This window comes from Abramis brama (assembly GCF_963993115.1).
Source record: "Abramis brama genome assembly, chromosome: 25".
Taxonomy (NCBI): Eukaryota; Metazoa; Chordata; class Actinopteri; order Cypriniformes; family Leuciscidae; genus Abramis; species Abramis brama.
Genome location: NC_139987.1, coordinates 11692956 through 11715545, shown reverse-complemented (window position 1 = coordinate 11715545; position 22590 = coordinate 11692956). Strand labels below are relative to the sequence as shown.

General features: G+C 38.0%; 3 protein-coding genes across 3 annotated transcripts; all 3 read left to right on the top strand.

Annotated features, from left to right (window-relative positions):
• Positions 1-130: 130 nt before the first annotated feature.
• Positions 131-2803, top strand: LOC311075949 (endonuclease domain-containing 1 protein; the record flags this gene model as incomplete). The annotated part of the gene is made up of 2 exons (XM_084103683.1): positions 131-448; positions 974-2803. The coding sequence occupies 2 exons, from the start codon at positions 131-133 to the stop codon at positions 1568-1570; spliced, it is 915 nt and encodes a 304-aa protein (XP_083959809.1). The 3' UTR covers positions 1571-2803.
• A 2913-nt stretch (positions 2804-5716) lies between these two features.
• Positions 5717-8252, top strand: LOC311075948 (endonuclease domain-containing 1 protein). The gene is made up of 2 exons (XM_084103682.1): positions 5717-6065; positions 7396-8252. Exons 1-2 carry the CDS (start codon positions 5760-5762, stop codon positions 8002-8004), a joined length of 915 nt encoding a protein of 304 aa, XP_083959808.1. The 5' UTR covers positions 5717-5759; the 3' UTR covers positions 8005-8252.
• A 3010-nt stretch (positions 8253-11262) lies between these two features.
• Positions 11263-21473, top strand: epob (erythropoietin b; the record flags this gene model as incomplete). Its single annotated transcript, XM_084105389.1, is given in 7 exon segments — positions 11263-11285; positions 11936-11972; positions 11976-12041; positions 12121-12207; positions 18477-18506; positions 18510-18635; positions 21202-21473. Coding segments are annotated over 7 exon segments (534 nt in total). The 3' UTR covers positions 21367-21473.
• Positions 21474-22590: the final 1117 nt, after the last annotated feature.

Below are 22590 nucleotides of genomic sequence, written 5' to 3'. Positions count from 1 at the left end.
TTCCATGTTTAACGCTGGTGAGAACGAGCGTTGGTGAGTGGAGAGTGGCGAGCAGTTATTTGACTATCATTGCAGTATGAAAAATGAGCACGCCGGGACACATTAAGGGGTTATTCAAAGGAGATTTCTAATGAGAGCGGTGTTTCATTTCAATGTAATGGATCACCGGACTGTTTTGCAGGTGTTTCTCTACTTTCTGCTCGTGACTGTGCGCTCAGAAGTGCAGAAAGATTTTTCAGAAGAATGCCGTGAATTTTTGTATATGGGCACCGCCCCACGGGGTCTGGAGAACCGGTCACTTAAAAAGATCTGTCAGCGTTACAACGGAATGCCTCGGTATGTCAGTCTGTACGATGTGGTGGATCACATCCCGGTGTATTCTGCCTACACTTTCAAACGCTCCGACGGCTTCAAGAAGGTTGACGTTCCTTGGATGTACGAGCCTCAGGTAATAAACAGTTTGGTGAAGTTGAACTTTAGTAAAGTTTTAAATAATCAATGGAATCAATAGCTGTGTAGTCTCAATGCATAAAAAAGGCACAATGTGAATTCTCTTCAACACCCTGCTGAGGAAAAAAACACACAAACCAGCTTAAACTGGTTCTTCTAATCTTATTTGGTCTCCCAGCCTGGTCTGTTGGCTGGTTTTAGATTAGCTTTGTACACTATTCTGGTGGTCAGACTGCCGAACAACTAAATCAGTTGAACACCATCTTAGCCAAGGTGTGAGACCAATGCTAAAACTAGCAACCATCTTAGACTGGTTTAAGCTGTTTGTAGTAGGGTAAGTTTGCTGTAATTTGCTGGTTTAAGATGGTCTCCCAGCTTGACTAGATGAAAAGTGCCAAACAATCAAAAAATCTTAGGCTGGTTGTAGATATTTTTTCAAATGGTAAATATTTTATGCACCTACTATTTAAATACTGTAATATATTTTTCTACAAGCGTATTAACTTGTTTCATACGCACACAGCTCTCCACAACATCGGACTCTGGTGAGATGCAGCCATTCCCTCCAAATGTCCACGGCAGTTTTTCAGACACCCAGGCCATCTTGGAAGACTACTCAAACACTGTCGATTTCGAGCGAGGTCATTTGAACCCCGATGAGCACCAGGCTCACCCCGATGACAAGGCGGCCACATACACCCTCACCAATGTGGTCCCACAGGTCCGCGAGTTCAACATTGGCCACTGGAAAAGCCACGAGCACATCATCCGCCGTCGACTCAACAACTACTGCCGCGGTACGGCATACATAGTCACTGGGGTCACCACATCTGGAAGGATGATCCGTAGATACAACATCGACCGAGTGGCCGTTCCTACCTACCTGTGGTCGGCATACTGCTGCGTAGACTACGATCACAACGCCCCGTTCGATGAACGATCCAAATTCCCGGCCTTCGCATCCCAAGGCCTCAACGAGAAAGGAGGACCGGAGGTCATAGAGATGTCAGTGCAGCAACTGGAAGATTTTTTGAAGAGGAACACCTTTGTGGACAAGAGGTTTCAGATTTTCTTTGAGAATTGTGAGCCTAACAATGTCATAATGACTGGCAAGACTTAGGTGTCTTTAAGTTACTTGTCTATCCTGTTGATCCCTAAATTCATATACACATTTTCATATCTTTCAGCTATTACAGTTGTGTTCTGTAGAATAGCCTTCCATACACTCTTAAATTTAAAATTTAGATTTAGAATAAGGGCTTTACAACCTGATGGCACAGAAAAATACTGTTTAGGTTCCACAGAAAGCATTCTCAGTTCTTTAGAAAACCATTGACGCATCTACAGTACTAAAATTATTGTTGGTTTAACTTAAAAATTAAGTTACCTGGTTGCCTTAAAATTTGGAGTTCATACTATGAAGTAGATTGGTTTAATAAAAAGAAACTATAAACATAATGTCATCTGAACCACATTAATTATCTAAGTTGATTTGACAAAAGATAAAAAGTTGTGATAACAAATTATGAAAATAATATTTGTGTAACATTCAAAAGTTTGGGGTTAGTAAGATTTTTGAATGAAGCCTATTATGTTCATTTATTTGATTAATAATGCAGTAAAAACAGTAATTTGTGAAATATTAACATAATTGAAAATAACTGTTTTCTATTTTAATATACTTTTAATTAATGTAATTTATTCCTGTTATTCCTTTGCCATCCAAAGCTGAATTTTCAGCATCATTAGTCCCAGTCTTCCTTGTCCTTCAGAAATCATTCTAATATGTTGATTGGATTTTTTTTTTTTTATAATAATAATATGCTAATTTGCTGCACAAGAAATATGTATTATTATTATCAATGTTGAAAACAGTTGTGCTCAGTGTAATTGGCACTTCTAGCGTACTTTCACGTACCGGCACTTCTCGCATGTTGCCGTTACTCTTGACTGCCCACCTGACCCCAAACTTTTGGACGGTATTGTATGTGCTTTAAAGAACCCAGATATTATTGGATATATTGGATATAACACTATTTACTTTTCATCCTTTTTTGTTGTTTGTTTGATTTGAAGGGTAAAATCTGTATCCATTTCTTTTAGCCTTGACTGGTAGAATGAAGATTTAAGTTTCAGAGATATTTTAAATCTACAAATGAAGAATATTTATCCATGAGAGGACAGAAATTTTAGATAAAATGAGAGAGATGTAATGACTATAATCATCTGGGGCCTCAGGAGTTTTATTTGGTCCATTAACTTCTTTATGAAATTGCAACAACTAATCTTTTCTCACTTGGTAATCATGTTTCTGACAATTTATCTGAATACTGTAACTCTTCTAAAATAAAAAATTGACCAATTAATCTTCTCTCTGTGCTTGCAGTCTGTCAATAACCAATATTAAAAAAAAAAACATGAAAACATGGGTCTACAACATAAAAGGCAGGTGTTCTGGATAAGTATTTTCAAAATCAAACAACAAATGAAGCTGATATCAAACTCATATTGCTTGATCAATTTAATATGTTGTTAGGGGGTAGAAAGAAAAGAAAAGTTTTACTGAAGATAGTTTGCAGTTTCATCAGCAGAAGTCAGCTTCAAGAATCACACAGGAGTTCGTAGGCCGCCCCGCTTACAGTTACAAAGATCACAGCAGTTATACCCTTCACCAAGGTCTAAGCTACGTCCTTGCTTCAGGTTGAATTCTCATTGGCTAAGAAAAAGATAAACAGTAATTTTCCACACATATACAGATAGACTGAAGCATCGATTATGCAGCTGAAACTCGGACCCTGAAGTTAGACACGTCGTGACCTTCCAGATCTCAGATTTGGGATGCTGGGCACCAACATGTCCAGAACAACAACTCAGTCAATCTCCAATAATGCCAGTGGTTCCTTAACCTGTAACCAAGAAGACTAACACACCGACACACAGCTTTTCCAGGGTTGGATTTGGCCAGGCTCTAATTATAAACAGGAGAGTCGTCTCAAAACATCAAGATGCCTCTGAAGGAGAGCCACACTTTTGTCTAACTGGAAAGTAAGGCTTTAACAAAGAAACGGTCCCTTAAACTATTGGCTTCAATGACCCCTATATGTTTTAACACGTTGAAGACCTTTCTCAAACACAAAACAAGTCCCCATTTCATTTCTGGAAGCCGGGCTAAATAAGCAAGCACTGTTACTGCATTCGGATATCAAATACTGACATAAAAGAGTACATGAAAAGAACATTTCAGTAATCACACTGGTAACTTCTATAACAAAGTAAAATCTCCAGAGAAGTCATTCAACTCATTTGATATTTAGAAGGAAAAATATTGATTAATACCTTGATTATAATCAGTCATTACATATACATTGAAGCAGCAGTGGATTCCAATCCACCCCCTTCAATGTCTACTGATTCTACTCAAAGTAAAAAGTTGCTTTTGTGTGTGCATGCAAGATAAACAATGGTATGAATATGAGATAGCTTGTGAAATATCAGATAAACAATTAAAAAGAAGGTGAACGGAGGCCCATTTCTTCCTAATCCCTTGTTCACACAGGACACAGACTCCATTCAGACAGGTTTATCACCTCTTCACACTCTACTGAGGACTGTTTGTTCTCTCACGATCGGGACTATAGAATAACCTGATTTACATGTTACAAGACAGCCGAGTCACCCATAAAGACGATTAGCTCTACAGAAAAGAGGACCTGCGTATACATTGTTCTGGGAATATGTGATAAGGTTTCTGCACAGTATTTGCCTGAACCATCATGTCTATCCCTCCTTTTAATGATTACTCCTTCCAAAGAGAGCTGCTGGTTAATAAAAGAAGAAAACGAGGATGACTATTACTTTTTTGATTAATATACGTATATATGTACGTTATATATATATATATATATATGTGTGTGTGTGTGTGTGTGGCCAGAACAATAAACTGCTGTGTCCGTAATGTAAGACGTCTAAGACAGTGCTACAGGGAGACAGGAAAAACAGCTGATCGTCCTTGCATTGCCAAACCACGTGTAAATATATGTACCCCCAGACGTGTTCGAGAACTTGCAAATGCCTTGGTTAAAGAGCCAGGTATGAGGCCCCATCACACCAACTATGTGTTTATTTACTTTCGTAACACTTATTCGCTGTCTCATATTTTGGAATATATTTACCCCTTCACAACATGTCTATGGAATTGTGCAAATTCAGTAATTAATTGAGTGAATAATATAGAAGTCTATACCTAACACAATATATAAATATTTTCTTGTATAATTAAAGGCCCGGTTTCACAGACAGGGTTTAGATTAAGCCAGGATTAGGCCATAGTTCAATTAGGGCATTTAAGTAGCGCTTATAAACGTGCCCTGGAAAAAAAGCATTACTGGTGTGCATCTTGAGACAAAACAATGGCACTGACATATTTTAAGATAAGACAGTGCAAGTTGCTTTCAGCTAAAAAACAGCTCAAACATTTTATTCTGAATTTTAGTCTGGGATTATATTTTAAGATTTGTCTTTGAAACAGGGGGATAATGATTTTTATTTACAACCAATTTAATAATTTGAAACTAAACATTTAATAAGTTTGTCATTTCTAGTATTCAAATTCTTAATGGATTATATAGTCAAGAAAAAACACAGAGCTCTTCTCTTATAATCACTAAAAACTCACTTCAGTTCATCGTGATCTCACAAAGTTCTGTTAAAATGAATTAAGCTGTCTACACATGGACAATGATCTCTTATTTACATCGTGTCTACGCTTTGTTTATTATAATGAGAGGATTCACGAGCATGCAGAATTCAGTAGCCTACAACACTGGCGTTTTGAGCAGTGAGTGGATAATGACTAAATTAAACACCTCTGATTGGCCAGTGTGTTCAAGAATTCAACAGACATGTCTGTGATTGGCTACACTGTTCACCGCTGCAAAAAGACATTGGAAATAGAAACTTTCTAAACTTTGTTTAGTTTATGTCTCAGTTCATAAAACGTTTGCGTTCATACAAATATTTACACGTTAAGAAATTTGCTGGAGAAAAAGCAGTTGAAATTGAGAGGATGCTTTCTCTAAAATAGCAACGTGAAAATGTGTCAAAATGTTACAGTGTTGTATCCTTGTATCCTTCACCTGAAGGACAGGCGTAAAGCTGTTTCGCTCTTCTCGTTTAGGCAAAGTCTCACTAGTTCTGTTTTGCTTATCTAGTCAGAGCTATTCAAAGGAACCAGCTTCGACTTTCTCTCACTTGCTCACTCTATCAAAGAAACACTCGCGTAAGACCGTCAGTAAGCTCCTTTGACTAAAATGCATCCCTCAGCCATCCTTCTGGCCCTCGTCATCACAATGTGGCTCTCCGAACACCGGGGAACTGCAACCGTGGTTGACGACTTCAACCATATTGAGAGATGCAAGGACTCGCTGTATATGGGCACCCCACCCCGCGGTTTCAGAGATGTCAGTCTCAAGAAGATCTGCCAGCGCTATGCCGACAAACCCAGATTCGTAACCCTGTACGACACCAAAAACCGCATCCCAGTTTACTCTGCGTACTCCTTCAAGAAAACAGAGGGTGATCGGCGTGTGGACTACCCCTGGATGTATGAGCCTCAGGTATGAATCACTCTCAGGAAATAATTTACACAAAGCTGTCACTGGGGCAGCACCCTTTTAAAACTATCACAACTTTTTATCTTTTATCAAATCAGATAACATAATATTTTAAGTTACTTCATTGTATTACTTCAATTTTTTTATTTCAGTGAACTACATTTTTTATGGTAATCAGTTAACTTACTTTTTAAGTTAAACCAACAAAAAAATGGTCACACTTTATTTTAAAGTGTCTTTGTTACACTGTAATTATACATTTAAGTACTGAGTAATATTAAGCAACTACATTTACTTACTGTACTATAGGGTAGGATTAGGGTTTGGTTTAGGGTTAGTTGCATGTAGTTATGCATAATTTATAGTTATTACTTGTAACATAATGTAACAATTACACTGTAAAATAAAGTGTTACCTATTAGGTAGCACTTTATTTTACAATCCTGTTCCCCATGTACATACTATGTACTTATTGTATGTAATTATAGTAATTGCAATAACTAGGTACTAACCCTGAACCTACTCCTAAACCTAACCTAAACCCATGTAGTTATTTTATATTAAAATTCCCTTCCTTTCTTAGGAAAGTACATTGTATGTCACGAACTGCTCAGAGACACGAAGTAGGAGATCCAAATGCAGCTTTATTGGCTGGGGCAATCCAGAGGCGTAATCCAAACTACAGGCTAGGGTCATACACAGGCAGGCAGTCAAAACAAACAAAACAAACAAACAGGAAGGGACCAGAGGCAAGAGAGTAATCCAGGGAACAGGGCAAGATATCAAGAACCAAGAAACACGAAAACTAGGAGAATGCTCAGAAATGCAGTGTGACACAAACAAGACTTCGCGGTGAGTGAATGAATGAACATGGTATAAATAGACAGACTAACAGGATGAGACAGGTGAATGCAATCAGTGAATGAGGTACAGGTGAATGTGATCAGTGATAATGAGTCCAGGCAGTGAGTTCTGGGAAATGTAGTTTGAGAGTGATAATAGTCTTATGTGGAGTGCCCTCTGGTGGCTCTTAAGGGCAACTCCAGCTGGTGATCGTTACATTGTAAGTACTGTAAAATAAAGTGCAACCAAATATTCAAATTACAAGTGTTTAATTTTTGGAATCCGATTACGTAATCCGGATTACATATAATCAGTTACTACCCATCATGTACCATTTAGGTACACTTTAGTACTAATATGTACCTTTAAAGTGTGAATATGCACCCTTTATAGGAAATGGTACCGTCCCAGTGACACCTTTTGTAAGATGGTTATCTTACCATAAAAATCTTTGTTATGATTTTAATGAAGTGGTGTCCTACTTTCCCAGCTTGCAGAGCTTGATGGGAATGGGAACATGTTGCCGTTCCCCACCGGATACTTACACATGAAGTTTGAGGACAGCCAGGCGGTTTTGGATGACTACTCCGACGTGGTTCTGTACGAGCGAGGCCATCTGAATCCAGACCAGCACCAGTCAGACCCCCAGGACCGAGCGGCTACCTACACGCTCACCAACGTCGTGCCAGAAATCCGCGAGTTCAACATCGGTCCGTGGCGGCAATACGAAGAGCGCATCCGCGTGCGCCTCAACAACTTCTGCCGGGGCACAGCCTACATCGTAACTGGGGTTACCACTACCGGAAACATGATCCGACGCAACAACCAGGACCGTGTCGGCATCCCCGAAGATGTGTGGTCTGCCTACTGCTGCACCGAGTACGACCGGAACGCGCCACACATCGTGCGCGTCCTCTTCCCGACCCAAGCGGCCCTCGCCAAGAATGCAAAGGAGGGGAACACAGTCCAAGAGCTCTCAGTGCTGGATCTGGAGAGTTACCTGACAAACAGAATGGCTGTAGACAAGAACTTCCAGCTGTTCTATGATAACTGCATCTCACCTTCACCTCTTCCTCCAAACCTTCATCATAGCAACTGATCCTACCTGCCTTCAGCTTATAGCTTTGGTTGTGGTTTCGTTTTTCTTGCTTTTTTCTTTCCTGTAGCTTCACTGTGCATTTCATTATAGAAAAAGAGTTGAAATAACAACTAAATTTGACAATCTGCAGAATGTTACATTTAGTGCATTGCAATATTACACACTACTTCAAAAGCTTGGGGTCAGTAAGATTTAAAAAAAATAAAACTGTTTTCAACACTGATAATAATAAATGTTTTTTGAGCACCAAATCAGCATATTAGACTGATTTCTGAAGGATCATGTGACACTGAAGACTGGAGCAATGATGCTGAAAATGCAGCTTTGCATCACTGGAATATTCAAAATATATTCAAATAGAAAAAAGTTAAATTACATTTTAAACTGTTTTAACTGTTTTTTCCCCTCACCAAATAAATGCAGACTTGGTCGCATAAAATACTTTTTTCTAAAACATTAAAAAAAAAAAACTTTTAAACGTTAGTGTATATGCCTAAAAATATTTTTAATTCATTATTCATATTTTGAGAATACTTAAGGGAAATTTATCATGTTACGCTTTGAAACAATGATTTTGTCTGTACATTTTTTTTCTGTCAGCTCTCTGCTTACAACTATTTTATTGCTTTTATCTTAACATTAATCATCCTATATATGCACAGAGTAATCGTGACAAAGTGCCTCAGTTTGCATATAAATGCTACGTAATTCACTGACACCTCCTGACGATCTAGTTTGTGTTTTTTTAACTATGAACAGGTGGTATATCTTTATAAAGATGGAGTGTAAAAAACCCCCTGACATGTCACATTTTACCATCCTTGTTGTTTCAATATGACATGACTGATACAAACCAATAAAAACCTAAGGACAATTCTAGTCGAATTTCATCATTACCCCCACTTGATCACAATTTTATACAATTAATATCAGGAATAATTTTCAGTAACAGACACTGTATCATATCAATATAACATTGTGAGAAACAGGAAGAGAATGAGTTATGAAGAGAATTAATTATCATTATGATCTCTTTAAATCTCTTAGAAAACACAGTGAAAGTGTCTCCATCTCTTTTTCACCAATGTTCAGTTGATCAGTTTATAATTTAAGGATTAAAAACTGCATTTTGTCAGTTCTAGACAGTCCAAATGTTCGGTCATCATTCTAAGGATGAAAAGGATAAAAATGGCATGGTAAAAGATGTGAAGAGTAGATGAATTTGGAAGATAGTTGTAAGCCTGTGCACATTTGCAGTGACAGTGGTTTATAAAGGGCCTTGAAAACTAGAAATGGTCATACAAGAACATCTGCCCACATCTTGTTGTTATTCTGTACGACCTACAATTCCATGGTGATATATTCTGCCTGAATAACTAGCTATGATCCAGTTATATTTTCCCTTTAAAATAGAATAAACGGCTTCCAACACTTACAGAAAAGGAACTGTAAGGAAATGCAGCCTTTATGAAAGTCCACAATAATTCCCAGGTTACATATAGGACAAGTCTTCAATGATTGACCACTGTAAACGTAATACTATCTAAGTGAGATTAGCAAATTTGGGTGATATTCCTTTCATTTCTTAAGGCTGTAATCTAATCTCAGAGAGACACAAATGAGGATGGATATGCAAATGAAGCTGACAAGGCTGAATAAGCCTTAACTCTCCTCTCTCTCTCTATCACATATTCTCCTTTGTATTCCTTTCTGTAAATTGTCTTTAGTTAATATTATTACTGTCGTAATTTTGCGTCTATAGTGCCAGCAATGGTGAATGAACTCAAGGAAATAAAAAAAATATATGATTTTTTCTTTCTTAGCTGCTGGTTTCTGTGCAAGATGGAAGTACTATGGAGTCTGTTCTGAAAGACTTTGCACATGTGGCCCAATGTAAATGATCCCAGATCAGGAAAACACACCTTTGAATCAGGTGCCTTCTATCTCCCTAACTATTACAGAGCCTCAGGCCAGGGACTTTAACACATGTCCCTCAGTCTAAAATCAACATGGGGTCCAAATATACAACACCCGAGTCGCAATGAGGTGCTCAGAAGGCACTAGTGCTAAGGAAGACCCCAGGGCCCGGCCCATTATCCATGCTTGAGTAGTGCAACCCATTTCTACAGCTGTGACCAAACCTGGACCAAACGATGCATGGCTGGCTGTAGTTCAGTATTTGTACACTAGATGGTGCTGCTGTCAAACTAAAAACATACCATAATCTTGACATTTTTCCAGTTAGAAGAAACATTTTTGAATAAATCTTGAATAATATCAGTTTTAATAAGTTTTGGAAAATCGTAAAACATTAAATAATCGTATAAATGAGCTGGTTTAAGCTGGTCTGCTGTTCCAATATAGGCATATAAACTATTTTATCATTTTGCTTATTTTTTTTGTGTGAAAACGTGATATACTGTCATTCAAAAGTTTGAGGCATGTAAGATTTTAAATTAGAGAAATTAATAGGCCGACTATTATTCAGCAAGGACGCATTAAATTGATCAACAGTGACAGCAAGGACATTTATAATGTTACAAAAGATTTCTATTTCACAAAAATGCTGTTCTTTTGACCTTCTTATTCAACAAAGAATCCTGAAAAAAAAAAAATGTCACCGTTTCCACAAAAATATGAACTGTTTTCCAAATTGGTAATAAAAAACGAAACGATATCAATCGATTGGGGATGTGATCAATCGATTTGTTCGACTTGAAGTAGCGCTTCGCAGACCGATCGGTGTATGACATCACTCGCTCTCGCAGTACTTTGATTTCATACAGATACACCGATTGGTCTGCGCAGCGCTGCTTCAAGTGAACACACCTACTCACTTGCCAGTTGCCACCATCTACTGCAACCACGCAACCAGCAGGAAGTGATTCAGTGAATGAATCTTTTTAGTAGGCCTATACCGATTCTAAATATTAGAGTCACTTGGACAAATTAAAGGGATAGTTCACCCAAAAATTATCCCATAATTTACTCACCCCCAAGCCATCCTAGGTATATGACTTTCTTCTTTCAGCCGGACACAATAGGAGTTAAAAAATATCCTAGCTCTTCCAAGCTTTATAATGGGAGTGAATGGTACCCTAGATTTTGAAGCACAAAAAGTGCATCCATCCATCATAAAAGTAATCTGGCTCCAGGGGGTTAATAAATTCCTTCTGAAGCGAAGCAATGCTTTTTTGTATAAATTATAATCACTGGCTTCCAGTAACGGCCGTACGCGAGTGACTTCTCACCCGACGTATGACATGGGATGTAGGTGTAGCGTAAGCTTAGGTGAGATTAGATGCCTCTCGCGGTTCAAAGAAGGGCAACAAACTCAAGCTCCTCTTCTCTTATATCGAAATCCTCCGTCATTTCTCTTTAAAAATTCTTGTTTTAGACTTCTAATTTGTGACCGCTGTTGATCTCGACTCGTATATTCGTCTGAAAGAAGAAAGTCATATGCACATAGGATGGCTTGATGGTGAGTAAATTATGGGATAATTTCCATTTTTGGGTGAACTAACCCTTTAAACCCCATCAACACTACGCTGGACTGCCTTCGCCATGCGCTTATAATGCTTTAAGCTGTGTCATGATATTTTGAGCGACGACCCCAGTATGAACAGAGTCAGTGACACAATGATGAATCAGAAGTGTTTAACCTCAAATGTGTAAAGAAATTGAATATGAATGAGCGACTTGTTTTCGACATACCTGCCGTGCAGTCTAAGGTGTTGGATTTAGGCTGCCGTCACTTTAAAATCGCATTAAATATTGTGCTTGTGTAACTGTATGTGAATACCAGTTCCAAATAAAGAATTCATTTCCAGATTAGGCACAATGAAGCTGCTTTGAATATGGGTCAATTTTTCATCTAGTCAAGTTGGTTTGGTCACTGTCTCCCTTGTCTGTTGGTGACTGGTTTTGATAGTTTTGTGTGGCTGGGTGGAAACCAGGTCTCGCCCCTCTGACCCATCTGCGACCTGAGGGTTCTGGACCATTTTGTTGGAGAAGCTCGAGATTCTGAAGTTATCATTGTGAAGTTTCTATAGTGATTCACGCAGAATGGCATGTTATTTTGAGAAACATCACTTCATCTGTCTCTTGTTCTCTCAGCGAGGTTGCAGAGGTGGCTGTGGAGTGATGAAATCCTACTTTGTTCCTCAGAGTAGAGTTGACATCGCTGTTTGGGAACATATAGACGTGAGTCATAATATCTGTTTAAAATGATCAAATACAGGAGCATTATTATATTATATTCTAGTATTGGTCTATTTTATAAACTATTAAAAGGGTAATGAACTGAGAATTCAACTTTTCCTAGATCTTTTGACAGTTAAGAGTTCGTTATACTATAAAAATACCCTGTAAGTTTCAAAACTCAAAACTTCCTTGTTATTCCTAAAACTGCTTTTATTGAAACCAAGGCCAGAAAATGACAGGATCTAAAAAGTGAAGACTTATGACGTCACAGGGCCGCAAAAGACCACCTTTGCAGAAGATCATCAACGCCTACGTGATCGACAAAGGATTGATACCATTACCTTCCAAAGGATCCTAATGCAAGGAAAGTTTTTTTTTTTTTACAATGTGAATGTCTCAGCAGGACATTATTTGTTTGTATTCGGTACATTTCACTGTGGATTATTTGTTAAATCAGTCACAATTTCGACGCAGCTGCTTGCAAACAGACTTTTACGATATGGATCTGCCAGCAATGATGCAAACATGTAAGTAACCATGTTTATTCCAATGCCTGATCTGTGATCAGTGATTTCTGATGTGTAATCAAGTTCAGACAGATAATCTTTCTCTCAAACTTGTTCAATACTGTTTATGCACCAGTAAATTAAGCCAGTGACTAAACAATCAACATCACATCGTTTCTCTTAGTAGGATGAAAATAATCGTATTTAAATTGTGATTAAATTATATACAGAAAGCGATCAAAGAACAATCCCTTTCCAATCGCCCAAGCTGTCAATCACACAGCGCGAGTTTATCTGGACACTTGCCAAAACTTGTTATGAAATCAATGATGCTGTTACACTGCACAACAAAGCTCTTACTGTTTTTACATCGTGTTTGCATTGTTATTTGGTGAAAGCATTCGTGAGAGTGCAGAAACTGCATTGCAATGATGAGATCTCTTCATTCACGCGATCAACAGACTGTCTGTCATCTGCTCAATGCTCATCACTGCAACCTTTCATTTGATGAAATAGATCAAGGGTCGGCAACAGGCGGCCCGCGGGCCAAAACTGGCCCGCCAGCAATATTTTCTGGCCCGCCGGATTATTTTGAAAGTCCGTTTTTTTTTTTTTTTTTTTTTAATCAGCCTATTTTTATTTTACAATAACGGTTTACAAATAGGGCCCCGTGTATCATTCGTTCAATCGTTTTTTTTTTTTTTAAATTAAAACCCCAAAAAAACACAAAAAAACCCGACTTTTTCCATTATTTATTTCCTGAACTAAAATGAAAAAAACGAATAACGACTCGTTTTCCGATTTTCTGATTGTGTGCTCAGATCAAAAATAGAAAAAAATAATGATGGGTTTAGACAAATTTTAATTTTGATTTTTAATTTAACACATTAGCAGACATATACCAATGAAATCATTTTAAACAGATCAAGTACTATTGTGGTAACAGATTACAGACATTTTAATGTATGTGAATATGTGAATAGCAATCATGCTCTCCTGTAAGTCTCATACGCTTACAGTCCGACTTTTGAACTTTTTTCATTATTATTTATTCGGGTATAACACAGGAGACATTTAATTATTTATTAATAAATTGGTGTTTTATGTGTTGCTGCAAAGATGAAGTTGACGAAGCGGACTCATGAACGCCAGAGAGAAATGCACATTTAATATGGATTACATATTCAGAGAGTTGCCTATTTCTTTTGGTTTTGAATATTTTCGTTTAAAAGTAGACATTTCAAGCTTTCTATAATAGATAGCCTATATTTCTCAAATCTGTGAGGCACAAGCTGAGTTTCGGCGCCCTCCAGTTCACGTGCAATGCAAGTGATAGTGCTGGCGCCTTATTACATTGTCTGCTATATATTTGCTTCTTATTTATTAAATACAGACAATTGGTTGATAAAACATTGATCAAAATTAAGATACAATTTATACAAAACGAAAATCTTTTAAAAAGAGAATTTCTACAAAACAAAACTCATGTTTTACCCAATCCATGTCTCCAGACATATTGCGTATCTCATGATGTATCATATCTTTCTCATACTGCATGCTCACTTTCATAATCCACATTGATTAAATTAAAAAAACATAAAGACGTCACATATTTTCCAACTCAGCCCTCGGCCCTGTTGCAACAGTCGTTGTTTAGGTAGGCTACCTTAAACGCGCACGTACAGTCTCAGAGTCATCGCTGCAACCAGGAGATGAAGAGAGCTGATATCCACATCACCTAGCACATCTTTGTCTCTGCCACCCCAAGATGCTATAGCACGACCAGCGCCGTTGCTTGGAGGGCGCCAGCGCCTCTGCCTCTCAGCGCCTCTGCCTCGCGAGTGGATGATAGCCCTGAAGACGCCTAGCAATGGTATACCTTTAGTGGTAGCTAACCTTTAGTTAAGTTATACCTTAAGCTTAAGAGTCATCGTAGCGCGCTAAGAGAAAACGTTATTGGGAAACGCAGCCCAGGTATGATGCCTATGACGCGTAATGGAGATTCCAAAGCGCTCTTCTTTGGTCAGAACCATGGAGAGCGATCGCGGATAGGTCCGTCCTATGCACCGAAACTTTTTACAATGCAACAGAATATTTAAAGAGCATCAAGCATTTAAAATCGATATTATGTATACGCACAGATAATATAACAGTATATTAGTCAGTCAAGTTTATTGTCGGACTGTAAGCGAATGAGGCATGATTGCTATTCACACCTTTATTAAAATGGCTGTAATCTGTTACCACAATAGTACTTGATCTGTTTAAAATGATTTCATTGATATATGCCTAAGATGTTAAATTAAAAATCTAAATTAAAAATTGTCTAATCTAGTAATTCATTTTTTCTATTTTTGTTCTGAGCACACAATCAGAAAACCCGTCGTTATTCGTTTTTTCATTTTAGGTCAGGAAATAAATAATGGAAAAATAAGTCGTTTTTCATTTTTTTTATTTCTGGTTTTAATTTGAAAAAACGATTGAACGAATGCAACACTGACCCATCATATTCCACGATTATATACCTACTGCGGGCGCAAAACAGACAAAGAAACACCAGAACAACCATTTTTGTAGCAATTTTTAATGTCGTCTTTCGTCTTTTAAATCGGAAATAAACACAAAGTTGCTTGACAAAAGATTGGATAGCCTATACTAGGCTAATTCAAAAGAGGGGTAATTATTGGACGAATAAAACACGTAAGTGTGGCAACAGCAGCTTAACAGTAGCTTAACAGTAGCACATATTTTGGCCACGGCCAATATATATTATTCACAACAAACCCATTGAGCGGCAGGGATCACTGGTGAAATGTGTTTTTTAAATCAAGTGATCAAAGTGCGCGTTGCCGCTGCGATCAGTGGTGCGGATACAGTGTTTTCTCGTGTGGCTTGCGCACACGCTGCACTGTCTTCATTCGGACGCGCGCTTCAACCCGTTGCGGATAGCAAACAGTCATTGAAACTATGTTAAATCAACATTCCTTTTTCAACAATAAGTCATTGAATCAACATCGAACTCTGATGTTGATTCTACATCATTTTGCACCCTGTTTTAATATTGAAACAACGTTGAAATCCTGTCCATAGATCAACGGAATTTCAATGGCATTTCAATTATCAGGAATATTGAAACAATGTTGAAATTTCAACTAAACTAAGGATCAACGTGATTTCAATGGAATTTCAATCGTTTTTAAATGTTAATTTTAAGTGTAATGCCATAATTTAAATAGCCTGCTTTATCTACAGCCAGTTGTAATAGAACATTTGAAATCTCGTATAAAACACTGAACACACCACACTAAAACAAATTCATTTTATATTAGCCTTTTTATTTAATTATTTGTACTCTTTATTTACACTTCAAAGTCCTCCCGGTCTGGCGCATAGCGCAGCCACTTTTGCACAGCCTGTGGGTGACGGCGGCTGTCCCCATTAGAGCATCTAAAACAGAAAATAAAATCACAATGCAAAAAAAATAGCATTTAAGTTAAACAGAACACATATTTAAACACTGGGAACAAATTCAATAGGCTAAATAACTGGATACTTATAACTAAGTAAATAGTAAATGTAAATAAATAATGTAAGTAAATAAATTAGAGTTACCAGACAAAAGATTTTTCCGGTCGACTAATTGCACAATTATATTAATATCTGCTTAAATACTGGGTGCATGCAGGAATATAGCATACGCCCGAGCACATGCGTATAAATCTCACCGCAAATCTCAGGCAAAAACAGGCTAATAATAATAAATAGGCTATGTCTTTAAAATTAACGAGGCATTTTAATTGTTTCTATATGAAGTATGTGGGGCTAAGCCCCCCTTGATGCCAGGCCTGGTTGTCAGGCGCTGACAGTGCGCGCGCGCTTCCCCGCGCTCAGAAAAGGTGCATGTCAGTCAGAACAGAACGCCAATGAAATGTTTTCCTCAAAAGCAGACCTTGGAGAAGATCATCAAAAATCGTAATATCGCATAAGCACTAGTATAAAACGACTGTTATCATTTCTGAAAACAAACACAATTGAGTTACAAAACTGTATCGCAAGCATATCGCAGCCCTGCTCGAGGATTATTAATATTTTGTATGTATTACGACGAGATGGTCTAATCGGCATTTCGTGGCGGTGCTGTGTTAATAGATTTCACGACACTAGCAATGTACAGATATGTATTTTGAGCTATCACAAAAATAGACTGGACTCGGAGGTTTTGCGAACTTAACCTAGAAGAGAACCACAAAGTACGTTTGGCAGATTTTGACACATGGTAAAACAAAAATCTATTTCAGTGACCAGCACTGTGTCGGTTAGCCTACTACACTAACCATCAATGTTAACGATCAGCCTAACAGTATTTGATTAGGTACAATTCATTCATATCGAACATTATAAGCAAGCTTACCTGTACGCTTGTGCCAAGAGTCCAGAAATGAGCTGTGTCCGGTGCAGTACGTTGGTGTTGATCTCTCGGTCAACCAAAAATCGATAGATTTTCAATCACATTTCCCGGTCAACTATATATCGATGCATTTTCAATCATATTTCCCGGTCAAAATATGTCGATGACTTTTCAACAATGCGTCGTTTCCCGGTCAACTATAAATCAATGACTTTTCAACACATTCAGCGATCGCCCGGTAAACCAAATATCAATGCTTAATCAATCATAAAGATAACTATCAATGTTGTTCCAATATTGTTGCCATCAACATTAATAACATCAGGTTTTCATCGATATGGTAATGGTGATTCAACATTTATTTTACATTGAAATTTCAATATCAACCATATAATGATGATTCAGATGGAAAAACAATGTTTATTCAATGTTGGCTTGCTGTCTGGGGCTCTATTCGTTCTGGTGAAATCACAAAACAAAAATGCACACAAACATGTCCCTGCCTGATATACAACCACTGATGAACATAATCGGTTTTGATGAGGAAAAAAAAACCTATACGAGAAAAAAAAAACTATAGCCCTACGAGTGTGGATTCGAACTCAGAACCTCTGACACGCTGGGCGAAAATTCTACCACTGGTCCAATAAAACACTTGTTGGACAAACAGGCGGATCTATATATTTATTCACACGAAAATTCTCGGCACTGACAAAACAGCCTTTATTAAGCTACATCTTATTAAACAACAAATGTAGCCTACTATTTAAATCGATTGCTGGACATCGTAATGTTATTGTACATATATCTGATTTAGCATTGTAGCAACCCCCACCCCACCCACTTTTTAAAACAAAGTTACGCCACTGTCCATAGGCCTGCTCCCGTGTAGCTGGCCCGCCATCTACTGGCTAAAAAAAATATTGGCCCGCGGCCAAAGTTACTTGCCGACCCCTGAAATAGATCTAAATATAATGCTTTAATCAATAATTTTTCACGATTCGTTAATCTCAATAGATGTAATAGTAAAAACGTAGTAAAAGATTTCCACATGTAATGCTAGCTATTTCATATGCAAACATGTCAGCCAATCACAGCAGTGGGCGTTTACTCTGAAGTCTCACAGCAGACACGCCCCTTCAAACAGAGCGTTCAAATCAGAGAAAAAATGCCTTTCATTTCTAAATTATGACAATTTTTGATGTAAAAATCATTCTAACATTATAGAGACACCCCAGGAAACATAAAATGATAAAATAATCCAGTTCATGGCAACTTTACAGCAAGTGTATTATGTGAAAGCATTTTTACAAAGCAGTATGAAAGCATTTTAAATCATTGACAGATGTGTCCAGGTTCAGGGGCATGTCATGGAGGTCCAGACTTGACTGTCTCTGCCGGCTGTGAGTACAGCGAAGAAAACAGTGAGCAACTCTTCTCTGGCCAGCACTCTGGATAACAACATCAGTAACATCCACAGCCTCGGCCAGATCCTGCAAAGTCTTGATTTACAGGTATAGTAAGAGTGTCAGAGTGAAGTCTTGTTTCTTCTTGACAATTCTGACATTAACATCTAGCATGAGCCTCTTAGCTAATTTGGCATTCTAGGAAATTGTGCAAACGTGCAGTCTGCCCTTTAATTCCTCTCTCTCTCTTATGTTGGCTGCAGTCAAAGCGGCAGCATGATTCTGGGAAGTGCGTTTTGTTTCCCCAAAGCTTGATAGTTCAGTGACTGTGAGGTGAAGTGTAGTGCTGTTCTGTGGAGATTCATGTCTGTGTGTTTGCACTGCAGGCATGTCATAATAGCTGTCCATGAGTGGAGGGTGTTGCAATAGTAGCATACTAACCTTTTAGGGAACTGGATATTTTAACCTATTTCTGTCATGAAAGATGCAAAATGATTTTTGAAAATGAACAGCTCAGCGCTAGACATGAATTTTAGACATGATCCTTCAGAAATCATTCTGAAATGCTGATTTGCTTCTCAAGAAACATTTCTTACTCTCAATGTTGAAAACAGCTTTGCATAATATTTTGCGTAATATTTTTCTGGAAACCGTGATCGATTTTTTTTCAGGATTATTGGACGAATAAAAAGTTACAGTATTTGAAATAGAAAACTTTTGTAACATTATAAATGTCTTTAGTGTCAATTTAATGCACCCTAATTGAATTATTTTAATCTTTCTTACCCCAAACTTTTAAATGTTTTTAACACTGATACTAAGAAATGTTTCTTGAGCACCAAATCAGCTGAAAATTCAGCTTTGACATCACAAGAGTAAATTACATTTTTTTGTTTATTTTTCAGTTTGTGTGTGTACAGTTGTAATCGAAATTATTGAACCCCCTGAACAGAATCCCTCACAACAGCACAAATCTGCAAAAAAAGGTGTTGTCTCAAGCACACCTGATGCAACTAATCAAGGGCTTCATTAGTTGCACCAGGTGTGCTTGTGCTAGAACACATGAAATATCTGAACTGGCTAGGCTTGTTGAGTATCATGTTTGACTGCATGTTAGAAATATGGCTAAGTCAAAAGAATGGTCCAAAAAGTTAAGAGAAGATATCATCGCCCTTCACAAACAAGGAACATGATACAAAAAGATAGCGAAGGCACTAAATGTTCCTAGAGACATCCTTGGAAGCATAGTTCACAAATTAAAAGTTAAAGGGACAGTGGTTACTCTACCTGGACGGAGCAGAACAAGGAATCTATCAACTGCTGCAGAAAAAACTCTCGAGTGACTGCAAAAGACTTGCAGCAAGACTTGGTGGCAACAGGCACTGAGGTTTCAGCTTGCACAGTAAGGTGCGTACTAAACTCATGCCAGAACTCCAAGGCATTCACCAGTACTGACCCAAAAGCACAAGAAAAGCTCAAAATCATATAAATAAGCTACAGAAGTTTTGGGATTCTGTTCTTGGAGTGACGGAACAAAACTGGAACTTTTCAGCCCTATGGATCATCGGTATGTCTGGAGGAAGAAGAATGAAGCATATGCTGAAAAGAACACTCTACCAACAGTTAAGCATGACAGTGGCTCTGTGATGCTCTGGGGCTGCTTTGCATCCTCTGGCACTGGAAACCTGCAGCGTGTTGAAGGCCAGATGGATAATCAGTATCAGGAAATCCTAGGAGAAAACGTCATGCCATCACTGAGGAAGATGAATCTTGGGCGTCACTGGACCTTCCAACAGGACAATGAACCCAAGCATATCTCAAATTCCACCAAGGCTTGAATATTACTGAACTGGAGGGCACTGCTAATGAGAAATGGGCTAAGATTCCTCAGAAACGCTGCCAGGAGCTGGTGTCTGGTTAGGGGTTGAATAATTTTGAGACTGCAGAAGTCATTAAAAGTGGCATTTTCAGTTGAATTTAGGGAAACCACTTGAAACATCTGTTGTGTTGAGCTATTTTAATTACTTTTATTTAATTTGCATTGGGGGTTGAATAATTTCTATTACAACTGTATATATATATTTTTTTTAAAAACAAAAACTTCTTGGCTTTTTTGGGGTGGGGGGTGGTTGTCATATATATATATATATTTAAAAATAAATAAATAAAAGTCTTCAGTTTTGCAATTCAGATAAAGCAATATATAAATAAATAAATAAATAAAATGTCAGTTGAATAGACAATAGAGATGGCTAAACAATTGTATGTCTGGAACAGACTTTGCTGATTTTATTGCATTCTAAATAAGTAATTCAGTCTAATGGGATTTTTCGCACCATAGTAAACCACGTCCCCAATATATGATTCATTGCCGTCTGTAACAATGAGAATGAATTAAAGGCTGCATCAATATATATCAGTCATCATCAGTGAACCATTCCCAGGGTGCTAAAATATAATGAATCATGCTTAAAATATAACACTAGGGTACAATACATGAAATGGGAGGGGTAACTAGCTTATAGCCAAAGCCGTTACCAGTAGTTGATTTTCACACTAGAAAACTGTCTTGGTTTGTTTTACATGTTAATCAGATTTTAGAGCTGCAATCTATCCATTTCATACATTTTTGGGATGATCAATTTTCTCTAATTAATCGGTTCTGTTTCCGCAGCAGGCCAGGTCCACAGTTCTTCCAGATGATTCAGCTCCTGCCAGCTCACAGATGCAGGAGGTCTCCTCTCTCCCAGAACTTCTGCAGGTGCAGAGCAGTTTCCTGCGAGGCAAAGTCAGACTCCTGCTTTCAGCTGCACCAGCCTGCCAGCGGCAAAACAGCTGATTCGAGGAACTGTTTACAACAGTCACGCATACACACAAACCCGGACAAAAACGCTTGATTGTGACTCCTTCCTCAATCATAAAGAGCTTATACTTTCCGGGTGCCGCTCTTCAAATGCTCTATTGCATTTAAAAGCCTCAAGTATGCATCAAGTGCAGAACGGTAAAGACACCTTGACGCATTCAAAAAGGCGTTCATGGCAGAGGAACCTGCGGAGGAACATATCAGAGCCCACAAGTGGACCCGTCGCAGGCTCAAAGGCTCATAGCGGTTTGGCGAACAGCTTGTCCGGCTGTATAAGGCCACCTGGACTACAGTACACGTGAGACACTTTTATTTAATTATCTTTGTATGTACAGTTTTTCTACAAATCCATGAATTGTGCTGCTATTTGTTTTGTTTTTTAGGACACGCTCCTCTTTCTGAGATGTGTACGTTTAAGGTACGCAGGACCAAAGGTTTAGGGTTCAGCAAGGTTTGCCATGTGGACGCAACACTGTGAGGCTGCATATGCTTCCATCTACAGGTCAAAACAAGAAGTTTAAATGGAACTGTAAGAATACATAAATAAAATAAGCAAATAAAACCGGTTCATATTATTTTTGAAAGTAGACAATTTAGGACAACAACGTGCAAAGAAGGAGACAGGCCTGTCTGTATGTTTAATAGCCTTTTTAATGTTGTCCAGTTCAGATACACAACATACAGTGTGTAGTAGCCTGTATAGGAAATAGAAATATGAATTTCATTCTTTAGACCAGTTGCGGTCACACAGTCCCCTCATCAAGCCTTTTTTACGTTGCTGAAATTCAACAAAATGAAACTCAACAGGTGCAAGTCTTTTTTTTTTTTCTTTTTTTTTTGGCGACCAAGCATTAATACTCAACAGTTGTGTTTCTCAGTATTTTTTTCTTTAAATCCTCTATAATACATAGGCAACCCAGACAAAAAGTATCACCATGTATGTCTGGTGAGAGTGTGCTTTATATGTCTGTCAGTTGCCGGTAGAATCATCTCTCTCCCTTTATTTTGTAGAAAAATATGAACTGTTTAAATTCTCTACTTTGAAATATATGCAGCTCAAATTCACAACAAAGAGATAAGCCAGAACTCTGTGAAATCCCACTTTCACTCCCAACAAAACTCCAATGGTTTGGGAAACATTAAATTTCTAAGAACTTACAACCAGGTAAGAGAAAACAAACACCCCACAGTGTCATTTAG